General features: G+C 45.6%; 1 protein-coding gene across 13 annotated transcripts in view; it reads right to left on the minus strand.

Moving 5' to 3' along the window:
- LOC139578165 (pleckstrin homology domain-containing family A member 7-like) overlaps nt 1–18,592 on the minus strand; it is a 166,436-nt gene that overhangs the window by 53,774 nt on the left and 94,070 nt on the right. For all 13 annotated transcript variants that reach the window (XM_071405446.1, XM_071405434.1, XM_071405444.1 and 10 more), the window contains 3 exons: nt 16,768–16,851; nt 9,473–9,569; nt 148–252 (listed from right to left, as the gene is read on the minus strand). In XM_071405446.1, the coding sequence (XP_071261547.1) occupies nt 148–252; nt 9,473–9,569; nt 16,768–16,851 (286 nt within the window). The remainder of the gene's footprint in view (nt 1–147; nt 253–9,472; nt 9,570–16,767; nt 16,852–18,592) is intronic.

Consider the following 18,592-nt stretch of genomic DNA (forward strand, 5'->3'; position numbering starts at 1 on the left):
GTGTCAAGCAATCCAACGCATGCCCATGTGATGTGTCCATGACCCCGGTTGCCATGGCAGCCTATGATAGACAGCAACAAGTAAGTGTGTGTGTGTGTGTATGTACGTGTGTACAAGGGTATATGTGTACATGTGTGTGTTTCTCACCTGTTTGTAGAGCCATCCTCTCACCACCACTGGGACGTTGGGGTTCCTCTTGATGGACTGCTCTCGCTTCCCAAAATGTAGCACCCTCCCACTGGACCTGGAGCCCTATAGAACACACACATCCATAGTGGTTGGTTATCTCACCCTCCCACTGGACCTGGAGCCCTACAGGACACACACATCCATAGTGGTTGGTTATCTCACCCTCCCACTGGACCTGGAGCCCTACAGGACACACACATCCATAGTGGTTGGTTATCTCACCCTCCCACTGGACCTGGAGCCCTACAGGACACACACATCCATAGTGGTTGGTTATCTCACCCTCCCACTGGACCTGGAGCCCTATAGGACACACACATCCATAGTGGTTGGTTATCTCACCCTCCCACTGGACCCCTATAGGACACACACATCCATAGTGGTTGGTTATCTCACCCTCCCACTGGACCCCTATAGGACACACACATCCATAGTGGTTGGTTATCTCACCCTCCCACTGGACCTGGAGCCCTACAGGACACACACATCCATAGTGGTTGGTTATCTCACCCTCCCACTGGACCTGGAGCCCTACAGGACACACACATCCATAGTGGTTGGTTATCTGGACCTGGAGCCCTACAGGATACACACATCCATAGTGGTTGGTTATCTAGACCTGGAGCACATCCAAGTGATTTTAATTTAGGAAATCTGTTCCCAAGTATTCCCACGCATAATAGAGACATGATTGTATACAAATGTAAGCAAGTTTTGAAATTATGTTTTAGGCCTGTACACACTCACATTCTCCTACACACAAGCTCACACACGCACCAGCCGTAAGTTATACATACAACAACACAGACAGACAGCAAGTCACATAATTAAATTTCTTACAATTAAGTCCGATACTGTCCAAAGTATTAATATGATGCTCTATTATCTCTCTGGGTCCACATGTATCATCTCTCTGGGTCCACCTGTATCATCTCTCTGGGTCCACCTGTATCATCTCTCTGGGTCCACCTGTATCATCTCTCTGGGTCCAACTGTATCATCTCTCTGGGTCCACCTGTATCATCTCTCTGGGTCCACCTGTATCATCTCTCTGGGTCCACCTGTATCATCTCTCTGGGTCCATCTGTATCATCTCTCTGGGTCCATCTGTATCATCTCTCTGGGTCCAACTGTATCAAATCTCTGGGTCCAACTGTATCATCTCTCTGGGTCCAACTGTATCATCTCTCTGGGTCCACCTGTATCATCTATCTGGGTCCATCTGTATCATCTCTCTGGGTCCAACTGTATCAAATCTCTGGGTCCAACTGTATCATCTCTCTGGGTCCAACTGTATCATCTCTCTGGGTCGACCTGTATCATCTCTCTGGGTCCAACTGTATCATCTCTCTGGGTCCAACTGTATCATCTCTCTGGGTCCACCTATATCATCTCTCTGGGTCCACCTGTACATTCTCTCTGGGTCCACCTGTATCATCTCTCTGGGTCCACTTGTATCATCTCTCTGGGTCAAACTGTATCATCTCTCTGGGTCAACCTGTATCATCTCTCTGGGTCCACCTGTATCATCTCTCTGGGTCCACCTGTATCATCTCGCTGGGTCCACCTGTATCATCTCTCTGGGTCCACCTGTATCATCTCTCTGGGTCCACCTGTATCATCTCTCTGGGTCCACCTGTATCATCTCTCTGGGTCCAACTGTATCATCTCTCTGGGTCCACCTGTATCATCTCTCTGGGTCAACCTGTATCATCTCTCTGGGTCAACCTGTATCATCTCTCTGGGTCAACCTGTATCATCTCTCTGGGTCAACCTGTATCATCTCTCTGGGTCCACCTGTATCATCTCTCTGGGTCCACCTGTATCATCTCTCTGGGTCCACCTGTATCATCTCTCTGGGTCCACCTGTATCATCTCTCTGGGTCTACCTGTATCATCTCTCTGGGTCCACCTGTATCATCTCTAGGGGTCCACCTGTTTATGGGGTGGACATGATTTACCTCTGTGGAGCCTACTGCCCAGTGCTGTAATGAAAGGCAACTAAAGGACTCTCAGACCATGAGAAACAAGATTCTCTGGTCTGATGAAACCAAGATTGAACTCTTTGGCCTGAATGCCAAGCATCACGTCTGGAGAAAACGTGGCACTATCCCTATGATGAAGCATGGTGGTGGCAGCATCATTCTGTGGGGATGTTTTTCAGTGGCCGGGACTGGGAGACTAGTCAGGATCGAGGGAAAGATGAACGGAGCAAAGTACAGAGAGATCCTTGATGAAAACCTGCTCCAGAGCGCTCAGGACCTCAGACTGGGGTCAAGGTTCACCTTCCAACAGGACAACGACCCTAAGCACACAGCCAAGACAACGCAGGAGTGGCTTCGGGATAAGTCTCTGAATGTCCGTCCGGCCAAACCCTCCCCTAACCCGGATGACGCTGGGCCAATTGTGCGCCGCCTCATGTGTCTCCTGGTCACGGCCGGCTGTGACACAGCCTGGGATCAAACCCGGGTCTGTAGTGACACCTCAAGCACTGCGATGCAGTGCCTTAGACCGCTGCGCCACTCGGGAGGCCGTAAGCAATTAAATGTAACGAGTAATATGTAATGTATGGCTATGAGGTCCCTGATGATCTTCTTGGCCTTCCTGTGACACCGGGTGCTGTAGATGTCCTGGAGGACAGGCAGTGTGCCCCCGGTGATGCTTTGGGAAGACCGCACCAACCTCTGGAGAGCCCTGCGGTTGCAGATGGTGCAGTTGCCTATACAGCGCTGTTGCGCCTTCTTCACCACACTGTGGATGGACCATTTCAGATTGTCAGTGATGTGTACGCTGAGGAACTTGAAGCTTTTCACCGTCACTGCAGCCCCGCCGATGTGGATGGGGGCGTGCTCCCTCGGTCTCCTGAAGTCCACGTTGAGGGAGAGGTTATTTTCCTGGCATCACTCCAACAGAGCCCTCAACTCGTCGTTGTTGGTAATCAGGCCTACCACTGTTGTGTTAACTTGATCGTCTGCAAACTTGATGATTGTGTTGGGAGGTGTGCGTGGGCACGCAGTCATGGGTGAACAGGGAGTACAGGAGGGGGCTGAGTACGTACCCTTGTTGGGTCCCGTGTTGAGGATCAGCATAGTGGAGGTGTTGTTGCCTACCTTAAAGTAACTAATCCCAACACTGCCTCCCACACACACACACACACACCATCACTCCCATCATCTCTGTTCCAAACCGGAGTGGGGCGTTACAGCAAAGGGGTTTGGTTTAACTGGCGGGGTGTGGCGGATGCGTGTGCTTTAGCGCCGTTGTCGGTAGCTCAGGGACGCTGGCACTACAGCTCTACAGCTGGTGGGAAGGAAAACAGTGGCTAATTATAGAATGTAAATAACCGTGGCTGACCAAGCATGTTAGGTAGACACGACATGGCAGAAGCGCTGTCACAACAGACTGCCTTGTCTACGTGGTTTGTTGTAGTATATTTTCAGGACGAGTAAAATATGGATTGCTATTAGTGTCATCAAACATTTTATTTGAATTTGTTGGCACTAACATCACTCCATACAACAGGGTCTCTGATGTAAGATTCTGCTTTTGTCAGTGAAAGGCTATACAGTACACAAGATACATGCTCTACAGTACCCAGGCTACATGCTATACGGTACACACGCTACGTGCTATACAGTACACAAGCTACGTGCTATACAGTACACAAGCTACGTGCTATACAGTACACAAGCTACGTGCTATACAGTACACAAGCTACGTGCTATACAGTACACAAGCTACGTGCTATACAGTACACAAGCTACGTGCTGTACAGTACACAAGCTACGTGCTATACAGTACACAAGCTACATGCTATACAGTACACAAGCTACATGCTATACAGTACACAAGCTACGTGCTATACAGTATACATGCTCTTGATTCTATCATCCTGTTTCAGTATGTATTTGTCTGCTATTTACTGTGTGGTGACAATACTTTGAAGAGTTTGACAGGAATAGCATGTCTCATGCCTCAGTAAACTGACACAGATGTTTAGTGCTGATGTTTGTCAGTAAAGCAAAGGATACTGTTTGATCCCTTATGGGCGCAGGCAGGGAGGGAGGGAATGGGTAGGATCACCTGCTCTGCGTCCCCAAATGGCACCCGATTCCCTACACAATGGGCTCTGGTCAAAAGTAGTGCCCTATATAGGGAATAGGGTGCCATTTAGGACACAGCCCTGAGTTTACAGTGGTGAAAGGGTGTGGTGTCCCATGGTTACTGATCAGTTACAGTGAGATGGATTCCCTGTCGTCCGACAGTGTGTCACCTTCAATCACTGTCGGGCCACCTGTTGATGGGGCGGATGTGATTTACCTCTTTGGAGCTGTGCATGTCTGTGTGTGTGCATGTGAGTGAGTGAGTGAGTGAGAAAGAAGCACTGTGTGTGAGTGTGTGTGCTCTCCTGTTCTCTGCTAAAGAGAGGGAGATATGGAGAGAAGGAAAGAGAGTGAGGAATGGAAGAGAGCTCATATCATGCTGATGATACTGCCGTTTCAATGGCACCTGGCTTTAAACAATAGCCTGTTCACCATCACCTGGCTTTAAACAATAGCCTGTTCACTATCACCTGGCTTTAAACAATAGCCTGTTCACCATCACCTGGCTTTAAACAATAGCCTGTTCACTATCACCTGGCTTTGAGCAGTAGCCTGTTCACCATCACCTGGCTTTAAACAATAGCCTGTTCACTATCACCTGGCTTTAAACAGTAGCCTGTTCACTATCACCTGGCTTTAAACAATAGCCTGTTCACTATCACCTGGCTTTGAGCAGTAGCCTGTTCACCATCACCTGGCTTTAAACAATAGCCTGTTCACTATCACCTGGCTTTAAACAATAGCCTGTTCACTATCACCTGGCTTTAAATAATAGCCTGTTCACTATCACCTGGCTTTAAACAATAGCCTGTTCACTATCACCTGGCTTTAAATAATAGCCTGTTCACTATCACCTGGCTTTAAACAATAGCCTGTTCACTATCACCTGGCTTTAAATAATAGCCTGTTCACTATCACCTGGCTTTAAACAATAGCCTGTTCACCATCACCTGGCTTTGAGCAGTAGCCTGTTTACTATCACCTGGCTTTAAACAATAGCCTGTTCACTATCACCTGGCTTTGAGCAGTAGCCTGTTCACTATCACCTGGCTTTAAACAATAGCCTGTTCACTATCACCTGGCTTTAAACAATAGCCTGTTCACCATCACCTGGCTTTAAACAATAGCCTGTTCACTATCACCTGGCTTTAAACAATAGCCTGTTCACCATCACCTGGCTTTAAACAATAGCCTGTTCACTATCACCTGGCTTTAAACAATAGCCTGTTCACTATCACCTGGCTTTAAATAATAGCCTGTTCACTATCACCTGGCTTTGAGCAGTAGCCTGTTCACTATCACCTGGCTTTGAGCAGTAGCCTGTTCACTATCACCTGGCTTTAAACAGTAGCCTGTTCACCATCACCTGGCTTTAAACAATAGCCTGTTCACCATCACCTGGCTTTAAACAATAGCCTGTTCACTATCACCTGGCTTTGAGCAGTAGCCTGTTCACTATCACCTGGCTTTGAGCAGTAGCCTGTTCACCATCACCTGGCTTTAAACAATAGCCTGTTCACCATCACCTGGCTTTAAATAATAGCCTGTTCACCATCACCTGGCTTTAAATAATAGCCTGTTCACCATCACCTGGCTTTAAACAATAGCCTGTTCACTATCACCTGGCTTTGAGCAGTAGCCTGTTCACCATCACCTGGCTTTAAACAATAGCCTGTTCACTATCACCTGGCTTTGAGCAGTAGCCTGTTCACTATCACCTGGCTTTGAGCAGTAGCCTTAAAGGGATATGGAGAAGTCAGAGCAGCCACTTAGAGTAGGGGGGGGGGGGGGGGGGGGGGGGTCTGTCGTTGTCACAGTAGAGCCTGGAGAAAAGACCCTGAGCTTGTTATGTTGAGATACGGACGCAAGCACACACACACACACACACCATGCACTTGACACACACACACACACCTTGCCTGTCACACTCAGCCCCACATGCACCATTCCATTAGACATGTGCAGTCCAAGTGTAACTATGTTAGAGCCACACATCTGACTTTCCCCCTCCAGAGTCTGCAGCTTTAATTAAATAAGCCCCGTACAGGCAGACAGAAGCCCCCCCTGCTCTCCACTCCCACCCCCTGTTCTCACCACTGTCTGGTAGCTTTTAATGGGGGCTTGGTGGGTGTGAGAGATCAGCCCCCCCCCTAACCATTCATCATCCCCTAATGTCAGTCAGTGAAAATTACTTTTCCCTCTCTTTTGACCAGAGCTGCTCAAAAGTAGTGCCACACATGCGGGAATCATCCGTTCACCTACTCTGCACCTCACAAAGACACGGCGGTTGAAACCAAAAATCTCAAATTTGGACTCATCAGACCAAAAGCACAGATTTATACCGGTCTAATGTTTGTTTGTGTTTCTTGGCCCAAGCAAGTCTCTTCTTCTTATTGGTGTCCTTTGGTAGTGGTTTCTTTGCAGCAATTCGACCATGAAGGCCTGATTCACGCAGTTTCCTCTGAACTGTTGATGTTGAGAGGAGTCTGTTACTTGAACTCTGTGAAGCATTTATTTGGGCTGCAATTTCTGAGGCTGGTAACTCTAATGTACTTATCCTCTGCAACAGAGGTAACTCTGGGTATTCCTTTCCTGTGGCGGTCCTCATGAGAGCAAGTTTCATCATAGCGCTTGATGGTTGCGACTGCACTTGAAGAAACATTAAAAGTTTTTTTACATTTTCTGTATTGACTGACCTTCATGTCTTAAAGTAATAATGGACTGTCATTTATTTATATTATCTATGCATAGTCACTTTAACTCTACCTACATGTACATATAACCTCAATTACCTCGACTAACAAGTTCCCCCGCACATTGACTCTGTACCGGTACCCCCTGTATATAGCCTCGCTATTGTAATTTTACTGCTGCTGTTTAATTATTTGTTACTTTTATTTTACATTTTTTACTCATCTATTTTTTACTTAACACTTTTTCTTAAAACTTCTTAAAGCATTGTTGGTTAAGGGCTTGTAAGTAAGCATTTCACTGTAAGGTCTACACCTGTTGAGCTGTTTTTTCCATAATATGGACTTGGTCTTTTACCAAATAGGGCTATCTTCTGTACCCCTACCTTGTCACAACACAACTGATTGGCTCAAACTTTTAACAAGGCACACCTGTTATTTGAAACGCATTCCAGGTGACTACCTCATGGAGCTGGTTGAGAGAATGACAAGTGTGCAAAGCTGTCATCAAGGCAAAGGGTGGCTACTTTGAAGAATCTCAAATATAAAATATATTTTGATTTCTTTAACACTTTTTTGGTTACTAAATGATTCCATGTGTGTTATTTCATAGTTTTGATGTCTTCACTATTACTCTACAATGTAGAAAATAGTGAAAATAAAGAAAAACCCTTGAATGAGTAGGGTGTGTCCAAACTTTTGACTGGTACTGTATAGAAGTACCAGTACTGGTACTGTATAGAAGTAGCCTGTTTCAGGTTTTCTACCCCACCTGTACACTGAACTAAACACTTTACTAACAGGTTTGTAACTTGAGGGGTATATTCCATTTACACTGAACAAAAATATAAACGTATCATGATTTTTTTTTTTGTAATGATTTTACTGAGTTACAGTTCCTTATAAGGAAATCAGTCAATTGAAATAAATTCATTAGGCCCAAATCTATGGATTTCACAACCGGGAATACAGATATGCATTTTTTGGTCACAGATATATAAAAAATTAAAAAAGAAGGTAGGGCCGTGGATCAGAAAACCAGTCAGTATCTGGTTTGACCACCATTTGCCTCGTGCAGCGCGACACATCTCCTTCACATAGAGTTGATCGGGATGTTGATTGTGGCCTGTGGAAAACACTGTCGTACACGTTGATCCTGGAGAGTATGCAGGCCATGGAAGAACTGGGACATTTTCAGCTTCCAGGAATTGTGTACAGATCCTTGCGACATGGGGCCGTGCATTATCATGCTGAAACATGAGGTGATGGTGGAGGATGAGTGGCACGACAATGGTCCTCAGCATCTCGTCACGGTATCTCTGTGCATTCAAATTGCCATCAATAAAATGCAATTGTGTTCGTTTTCCGTAGCTTATGCCTGCCCATACCATAACCCCACCGCCACCATGGGGCACTCTTTTCACAACGTTGACATCAGCAAACCTCTCACCCACATGATGCCATACACGCTGTCTGCCATCTGCACGGTACAGTTGAAACCGCGATTCATCTGTTAAGAGCGCACTTCTCCAGCATGCCAGTGGCCATTGAAGGTGAGCATTGGCCACTGAAGTTGGTTACGACGCCGAACTGCAGTCAGGTCAAGACCCTGGTGAAGATGACGAGCACACAGATGAGTATCCCTGAGACGGTTTCTGACAGGTTGTGCAGAAATTAGGTTGTGCAAACCCACAGTTTCATCAGCTGGGTGGCTGGTCTCAGATGATCCCGCAGGTTAAGAAGCCGGATGTGGAGTCCTGGGCTGGCCGGTTGGACGAACTGCCAAATTCTATAAAACAACGTTGGAGTGTGTGTGTCTTCTCTTACAGAAGAGAAATTAAAATTACATTCTCTGGCAACAGATCTGGTGGACATTCCTGCAGTCAGCATGCCAATTGCACGCTCCCTCAAAACTTGAGACATCAGTGGCATTGTGTTGTGTGACAAAACTGCACATTTTAGAGTGGCCTTTTATTGTCACCAGCACAAGGTGCACCTGTGTAATGAGCATGCTGCTTAATCAGCTTCTTGATATGCCACACCTGTCAGGTGGCTGGATTATCTTAGCAAAGGAGAATTGCTCACTGACAGGGATGTAAACAAATTTGTGCACAACATTTCAGAGAAAATTGCTTTTTGTGCGTATGGAACATTTCTTGGATCTTTTATTTCAGCTCATGAAACATGGAACCAACACTTTACATGTTGCGTTTATATTTTTGTTCTGTGTCGTTTTCACCCAGCACATAAAGTGAAACAGATATGAGGGCAGGTAGCCTTGTGGTTAAGAATGTTGGGCTAGTAACTGAAAGGTCGCTGGTTCGAATCCCCAAGCCGACTAGGAAAAATCTATCGGTGTCCTTGAGCAAGGCACAACCTTAATAGCTCTGGATAAGATGTCAAATGTTGTTCAAAAAGATAATGCAATTCACAACGTGTCAAATTGCAGAGGGCTGGGAGAAAATAAATGGATAAAGTTTTGGGACTGACCTTTGACCCCGAAGCGGTGTCCACAGTGGAAGCCTCGCTGATGGTGCTGGAAAGCCGCAAGTCGGCCTGCTGGGGGTTGGACATACGGCCACCTGGCCTGGTGAGAAAGAGACAGAAAGCAGCACAGGGTCACACAGAGCGTCATTGAGAGGATGCAACTCTACACACGGCTCTGTAGACCACACCCTGGAGGGCAAGGACAGACTGCTGTTGTTTGGAGATCAGCCCCTTTGTCTGGACTTCCAAAGGAACTTCTCTCTTTCAAGCCTCAGGGATGTATTAATGCTCTGGGATCCTCACACGTACTCTGAGACCCTTTGTGAATACAGGCCCAAGTTAGCAGTGGATAATATGATCCGTAACAAGCATGTGTTTGGCATAATCCTTGCATTCAATATCATAACATATACAGGCATGCCTTGTATCATTATTGCTATGGTGTTATATGTTCCATATTGGTTTCATAATACTTGAGTGCAAGGATTGGGGCATACATACATACATACATACATACATATATATATATACAGTGCCTTCTGAAAATATTCACACCCCTTGACTTTTTGTTGTGTTACAAAGTGGGATTAAAATGGATTTAATTGTCATTTTCTGTCAACGATCTACAGAAAATACTCTGTGATGACAAAATGAAAGAAAAATGAGATGTGCATACAAAACAAATAGCAAATAAAAAACAAATATATCTTGATTAGATAAGTGCTCAACCCCTTGAGTCAATACGTTAGAATCACCTGGCAGCGATTATAGCTGTGAGTTTAAGAGCTTTCCACACCTGGATTGTGCAACATTTGCCCATTATTCTTCAAGCTCTGTCAAATTTGTTGTTGATCATTGCTAGACAACCATTTTCAGGTCTTGCCATAGATTTTCAAGCATATTTAAGTCAAAACTGTAACTTGAACATTCACTGACTTCTTTGTAAGCAACTCCATTGTAGATTTTGTCTTGTGTTTGAGGTTATTGTCCTGCTGAAAGGTGAATTCATCTTCCAGTGTCTGTTGGAAAGCAGACTGAACCAGGTTTAATTCTAGGATTTTGCCTGTGCTTAGCTCTATTCAGTTTTTTTTTTATCCTGAAGAACTTCCCAATCCTTAATGATTACAAGCATACCCATAACATGATGCAACCACCACTATCCTTGAAAAGAGTGAACGGTACTCAGTGATGTGTTTTATTGGATTGGCCCCAAACATAACACTTTTTTTTAAATGTATTTCTTTTTCAGTATTGCTTTAGTGCGTTGTTGCAAACAGGATGCATGTTTTGGAATATTTGTATTCTGTACAGGCTTCCTTCTTTTCACTCTGTCCTTTAGGTTAGTATTGTGGAGTAACTACAATGTTGTTGATCCATCCTCAGTTCTCCTATCACAGCCATTAAATACTGTAACTGTTTTAAAGTCACCATTGGCCTCATTGTGAAATCCCTGAGCGGTTTACTTCCTCTCTGGTAACTGAGTTAGGAGGACGCCTGTATCTTTGTAGTGACTGGGTTTATTGACACACCATCTAATGTGTAATTAATAACTTCACCATCCTCAAAGGGATATTCAATGTCTGTTTTTTTCTTACCCATCTACCAATAGGTGCCCTTCTTTGCGAGGCATTGGAAAACCTGCCTTGTCTTTGTGGTTGAATCTGTGTTTGAAATGCACTGCTCGACTGAGGCACCATACAGATAATTGTATGTGTGGGGTAAAGGGATAAGGTAGGTAGTCATTAAAAAAATCATGATACATATTAATTAACTTGTTAAGCAAATCTTTACTACTGAACTTATTTAGGCATCATAAGTATTCAGACCCTTTGCTATGAGACTCGAAATTGAGCTCAGGTGCATCCTGTTTCCATTGATCATCCTTGAGATGTTTCTACAACTTGGAGTCCACCTGTGGTAAATTCAATTGATCAGACATGATTTGGAAAGGCACACACCTGTCTAAATAAGGTCCCACAGTTGACAGTGTATGTCAGAGGAAAAACCAAGCCATAAGGTTGAAGGAATTGTCCGTAGAGCTCCGAGACAGGATTGTTTCGAGGCCCAGATCTGGGGAATGGTACCAAAAAATGTCTGCAGCATTGAAGGTTCCCAAGAACACAGTGGCCTCCATCATCCTTTATTGGAAGAAGTTTGGAACCACAAAGACTCTTCCTAGAGCTGGCCGCCCGGCCAAACTGAGCAATCGGGGGAGAAGGATCTTGGCCAGGGAGGTGACCAACAACCCGATGGTCACTCTGACAAAGCTCCAGAGTTCCTCTGTGGAGATGGGAGAACCTTTCAGAAGGACAACCATCTCTGCAGCACTCCACCAATCAGGCCTTTATGGTTAAGTGGCAAGACGGAAGCCACTCCTCAGTAACAGGCATACGACAGCCAACTTGGATTTTGCCAAAAGGCACCTAAAGGATTCTAAGACCATGAGAAACAAGATTCTCTGGTCTGATGAAACCAAGATTGAACTCTTTGGCCTTAATGCTAAGTGTCACGTCTGGAGGAAACCTGGCACCATCCCTAAGGGGCGGCAGGTAGCCTAGTGGTTAGAGCGTTGGACTAGTAACTGAAAGGTTGCGAGATCGAATCCCTGAGCTGACAAGGTAAAAATCTGTCGTTCTGCCCCTGAACAACGCAGTTAACCCACTGTTCCTAGGCCGTCATTGAAAATAATAATTTGTTCTTAACTGACTTGCCTAGTTAAATAAAGGTAAAATAAAAAAGCATGGTTGTGGTAGCATCATGCTGTGGGGATGTTTTCAGGGATTGGGAGACTAGTCAGGATCGAGGGAAAGATGAACGGAGCAAAGTACAGAGAGATCCTTGATGAAAACATACATATATACATACATACATACATACATACATATATATATATATATATACACACATGCTTGGTGACAATATGTAAGTGTTTGTCACAACAGAACAGTCAGAGCATGGAGTTCCCTTGTCAGAGTCAACCTAAAGACAGGTTCTCTGATGGGGGTCCTCTCTGAGTCGGCACTTCAGATCTCTCTTGATGTCTGATTATTGTATGGTGTGTGTGAACTAGATTTGTAGAGTTTGATGAATTGCACTGCCCCATGGGTAGCCTCAGTGTTGGGAGGGGAAATCTATTAATTTTGCTTCAATCAAACTTCCCCTCCTGTCTGCACAGTGTTCCGTGTGGACGTTCTATATATGCATCTTTTCGTTTGAGAAGACCTAGCGGACGGCTGAGAGTGGAAGATGTAAATTAGGTGTAAGGGGAGAAGATCCCTGTCAGAGAAGATTCCCGTCAGAGAGTATATTATATTATATGAACAGACATGTACTGTACACACAGACATGTACTGTACACACAGACACTGGTGTTTCTCTCTCACAGGATATGTGTTGGGCAAACTCATCTGTCAGGAGGTGATGGGGGGTTGTGGGAGGCTAGCGAATTAGGCCATCACTTGAAATAAATAATCATCACCTCTCCCACAATGCACTGCCCACTGTGCCCCTCTTCACAAAGTGTCTCAGAGTAGGAGTGCTGATCTAGGATATGTTCATAGGATCAGCACTCCTACTCTGACAATCTGGTCTACCCTCCCTACTATAGCTTAGCCTTAGATGAACTAGAAGAAGTGAAAACTTTGAAGCTACTAAACTAGAGAACAAACATGAAAAACTAGAGGCTCAAACAATACAAAGAGACTGAAATGGGGGGGGGGAAACTGAAATCCAATAGAATGAGAATACGACTACATTATCCGATGCAAACCATAAATTCATGAAGCACTGAAACTAAACCTATGAATGTACAAGGAGATCCACATAACATTTGTTCTTTTATAAGCACTAGGAACAAACAGCGAAAACTTTACATCTGCACACACGCATAATTCCTCAGCGCTTCACTGTACAGAACTCTGGCAATGCAGATCTCGCCTCCCCATCTCCGACTCGGACAATTACTCCGTCATTGTGAGAGAGGAAGAAAACACTTTCAAGGACTGGCACTTGTGAAGGGCACACTGCCAGGCAATTAAGGCTGCCAGAAGTCAGGCTTTTCAGCACATTGGACATTATTATCGCTCTGGGTCTCCGGAGAGCTGCCACTCTGGAATAAAGGCCTTAAAGGGATAGTTCACTTTTCTACTTAGTCCCCCCCCACAAGTTCTAGCTTATTTTCAACTTCCCTGAGGTGTCTTCATTTCCTCCAAACCTTTTTTTGAATTTGTTAGCTTTTTATTCAGCAACGCCCAGAATCTCCTGGCTAACATTTTTGGACAACGTAGCAATTGTTGTATGGTGTAGTGTAGAATAGTGTAGTTTAGTGTGGTGTGTAGCGTAGTGTGGTGTAGTGTAGTGTAATTGTATACTGGTGTCGTATGGTGTAGTGTGGTGTGTACTCCCAACATAGAGTAGTCTAGAAGGTTAAGCCTAGATACTGTACATAGAGTAGTCTAGAAGGTTAGGCCTAGACACTGCACAGAGTAGTTTATTAAAAGGTATAGAAGGAACACTGACAATGCTTCAGAATGCAGCTTTGGTTCTAGAATATTACAATAACACAACATAAATGTCACTCATGACCCCATTCCTGATCTTTTCAGAGAGTAAGTGCATGTATAAATACTCAGGAGGAGGCCTTGTGGAGGTGGAAACATGCTCTTTGCACTCCCACCCCATTCCCCGTCGGTCTGTCCAGATTTGAATTTGTCTTATGTAATGATGTAATTTGCAGTTCATCAGGAGTCTCCTCATATTTAAATAAGCCTAGAATGTTGTGGGTCTGTGTCATCATCTTATAGGTCGTCATGACAACACATTTCAACATGACTAGCCCTAGTATAGATCTTGCCTGTTCACAGAGCAACACGTGTGATCTATGTGGGTGTTTTACCTCCTTTAGTTGACTGCACTGATTGTAAATGGCTCTGAATAATAATAACTTGGAGCAACACCAAACCACAGTACTGTTAGGTTACATTGTATTGTTGCCTTCTGAGGCACCAAAGCACAGTTTCCAATACTAGCCAGCAGCATACCACACTGCATCCCACTGCTGGCTTGGCTCTGAAGCTAAGTGGTGCTGCTGGAAGTGGTGTTGGAGGGCCAGTAGGAGACACTCTTTCCTTTGGTCTAAAACAATATCCCAATGCCCCAAGACAGTGACTGGGGACATTTCCCTGTGTAGGGTGCCGTCTTTCAGATGGGATGTTAAACGGGTGTCCTGACTCTCTGTGGTCACTAAAGATCCCATGGCACTTATAGTAAGAGTAGGAGTGTTAACCCTGGTGTCCTGGATAAATTCACAACCTGACCATAATGACCACCTAATTATCCCCAGCTTCTAATTGGCTCATTCATCTCCCCTGTAACTATTCCCCAGGTCGTTGCTGTAAATGAGAATGTGTTCTCAGTCAACTTACCTGATAAAATAAAGGGAAAAATACAAAATCCCCAAAACATTTTGAAGGCTGCAACTGCATTGAGACATTACATAAGTATTGTGGTCAAAACAACTTGCTACAGCAGCTGTTATTTAATAGAAACTCTGCGTTAGGTATACCACACACACCCCCTCTCTGGCCTGTTCCTCTGTATGCGGTAGTAGAGGTTGTGCAGGTTGAGCGGCTGAGCGGCTCATATAGCCCTCCACGCCCACAAAGCTGTTAATGAGACGGATCCATCAGAACATGGCAGGGGAATGTGCCCTCCTGTTCTCTGCCAGACACAGGAGGAGAACGAGAGAGGGGGATCGAGAGAGTATCAGAGAGAACGAGAGAGATTGTGGAGAGATGTTGAGAGCTGAGCGCTAAGTTGGTGGAGTCTCTGGTATCTCTTTTAAAACTGTATGCTGCTGTTGTCAGCTCCACGGCCATTTTGCTTTTTGTTTTTGGAAGGCAGTGCACATGCAATGAGATATTTAATAGATAAGAAAGTTCTGTATGAACTCATACTTGTCACAGTAGTTTTGTGGTGAGGTGGAATGACCCTTTGAGCTCAACCTTTAATATCTTTGTCATCTTGTGCGAAAGCGTTGGACCCTGACACAGGGGTGGGAAACTGGCACTTTGTTCTAAAGGTAGTCTAAATTCACTCATCTCTGGTCCCCCATGTAAGGTTAGGGCACAGGAAGTGACACTCAAAAGACTTCTGACAAGGTACTACCAACTACAAGGTTCTACAAACTAAGGTTCCACTTGTTCTGAGAACTTTGGCCATTTTTCCAGAATATCCTTGGACACAAATGCTGAGGGCAGAACCACGGAAAGAGATGAATGAATAAGGCAAAAAGAGAGAGAAGAGAGAAATGAGAGCAAGAGATATGACATTTCACAGTCTGACTGTGAGGTCACTGTGTAGAGCAGGTTAGGTGGTAAATCCTAGTTGTACTGACACTCTGCCATCATTTTGGATCAAATAGTCAGGGTTAGGATGGCCTGGTAGAGGCCAGCTAAGGACGAGTGGATTCTGGAGATTTGATAGGGAACATTGCTAAGGATGGTGGTACAGCCTCCCACCTTGATGATCCATAGAGAGACAAATAACATCCTATTTGGGTTAACGTCCCACTCTGTTCCATAATCTCAACAACATTGGCATTGCCCTTAACTTCACACCCAATGTGAAGTAAAGGTAGCCTAGTGGTTAGAGCGTTGGGCCAGTAATCGAAAGGTTGCTGGATCGAATCCCCGAGCTGACAAGATAAAAATATGTCCTTCTGCCCCTGAGCAAGGCACTTAACCCACTGTTCCCCGGACGCCGTGGATGTCGATTAAGGCAGCCCCCCGCATCTCTCTGATTCAGAGGGGTTGGGTTAAATGCGGAAGAAGCATTCAGTTGTACAACTGACTAGGAATCCCTTTTTCCCTTATACTCCAAATAACATCTACTGATCTAGCCAACGTTCCCACATTTCAGCTTCCTCAACAGTACTGGCTTTAACCGCTATTCCATTGCTCCAAAGCTGACTGTTACACTGATTCATATACCTCGACATATCTGGCCATCGCCACAATTTCTAAGGCTCCTATCTACGGTCTCAAATAATATAGATAGTTGGATTTACTTTGAAGATTGATATCTGTCTGAGACGCTGTATGAATACAAAATTAATATAGATACTTAAGCTCGGCACGGTGTTTGAGGTTTACACACTCGTAGTCCCAAATAGATGCGTTGACAATCCTGAGAGGCCACAGGTCTGTTTCTGACCATTACCAACTAGCATACCAGCGACATTCTGAGAACCAAAAGTTGTCATCGCATGAAGGACAGATAAGAGGAGATGAGTCACTCACTGTTCTTGGAGGATAAAATCCACGTTCTCTCGAGACACCTGTCCCGTCACGGGGTGCCGGAACGACGTGGTCCTCTGGTTATGGCTGTGAGAGGACCAGAGGATAAGAGAGGGAGGAGAAGTGGGGGATGGAGGGTGGAGGAGAGGTGGGGATGAAACAGAGTGGAACAAAATTAGCATCCCTGGCTGTCGAATCAATCTGTGGTCATCGCGATGGATTTTCACCCCCTTCCAAACTCACATGTAGACACAAGCTGATCATTCTCTAGGGGCGTAGCAGGTTACAAATGCCCCCTAACCCCACCCTCCTACCCCCCCAGAGTTTCCCAGGCGTGTGTAGAATGTGAAGGGTGGCAGTGGCCCCCACCCTGGACAGCTCCTATGATCTCCTCCTAAAGTGTCAGGCTCAGCACGAAACACCGGACACAGGGAGAGAGAGGGCAGTCAGGCCAGGCAGGGCCACCATCGATTCCCCCCTCAGCCAGTGACACAGGGAGAGAGAGGTCAGCCAGGCAGGGCCTCCATCGATTCCCCCCTCAGCCAGTGACACAGGGAGAGAGAGGTCAGCCAGGCAGGGCCTCCATCGATTCCCCCCTCAGCCAGTGACACAGGGAGAGAGAGGTCAACCAGGCAGGGCCTCCATCGATTCCCCCCTCAGCCAGTGACACAGGGAGAGAGAGGTCAACCAGGCAGGGCCTCCATCGATTCCCCCCTCAGCCAGTGACACAGGGAGAGAGAGGGCAGCCAGGCAGGGCCTCCTTCGATTCCCCCCTCAGCCAGTGACACAAGGAGAGAGAGGTCAGCCAGGCAGGGCCTCCATCAATTCCCCCCTCAGCCAGTGACACAAGGAGAGAGAGGTCAGCCAGGCAGGGCCTACATCGATTCCCCCCTCAGCCAGTGACACAAGGAGAGAGAGGTCAGCCAGGTATGATAGCATCCCAAATGGGACTCTAATCCCTACATAGTGTACTACTTTTGACAAGCCCTGGTCAATGGTTGTGCATTATGTAGGGAATAGGGTGCTATTTGGCACGCAGTCAAGTGACAGGGGCACACTTGACAGGGGCACACTTGACAGGGGCACACTTGGCAACACAGCATCCTCCCAACAGATTCCCTCCATCAGATCCCTGTACAGGAGCTGCCCTGTCCTTGTTCCTGTCAGTTTCTGTTCCTGTAGGAGCTGATGTGGAGTGAGAGCTGAGAGCTCACTTCCTAGTTTTAAGGAAGGAAAAAAGCCCTCTGGTCCAATACACACAGTGATGTGTGAAGAGGCTGCAGTGACACTATTTATCTTTATAGAGGTAGTATCCTATGTAGTGCACTACTTTCCACCAGAGCCCTATGTAGTGCACTACTTTCCACCAGAGCCCTATGCAGTGCATTACTTTCCACCAGAACCCTATGGACCATTGTCAAAAGTAGAGCACTCAATAGCGAACAGGGTTCTATTTGGGACGCAGCCAGGCAAATAAGCACAATGCTCTAGATAGGAATATGTCTCAGAGAACATATCAAACTGCATCAAAGAAAATTACCTTAGAAAAGGTTGTACTGCTGTCTAGGTGGATAGAGGCCCGTGTATTAGCGATATAGGCTGAACCGAAATGAAAGCGCTGCCCAGGGGATGGCAGTGCCACTCACCTAAGATGGTGACGTGCTCACATATCCCCATCAAATTCAACAGCAAAATGGAATATTACACTGATGTCATCCAACATCATTGCTTGTAAACACCCAATTCCAGGTCCTAAAGGCATTACACAATAGAGAAAAGCACTGGGGTTTTGCCTGCTCCTAATTTTTTTTTTTAAACATGGATTTTT

The sequence above is a fragment of the Salvelinus alpinus genome, chromosome 6, assembly GCF_045679555.1.
Source record: "Salvelinus alpinus chromosome 6, SLU_Salpinus.1, whole genome shotgun sequence".
Lineage (NCBI taxonomy): Eukaryota > Metazoa > Chordata > Actinopteri > Salmoniformes > Salmonidae > Salvelinus > Salvelinus alpinus.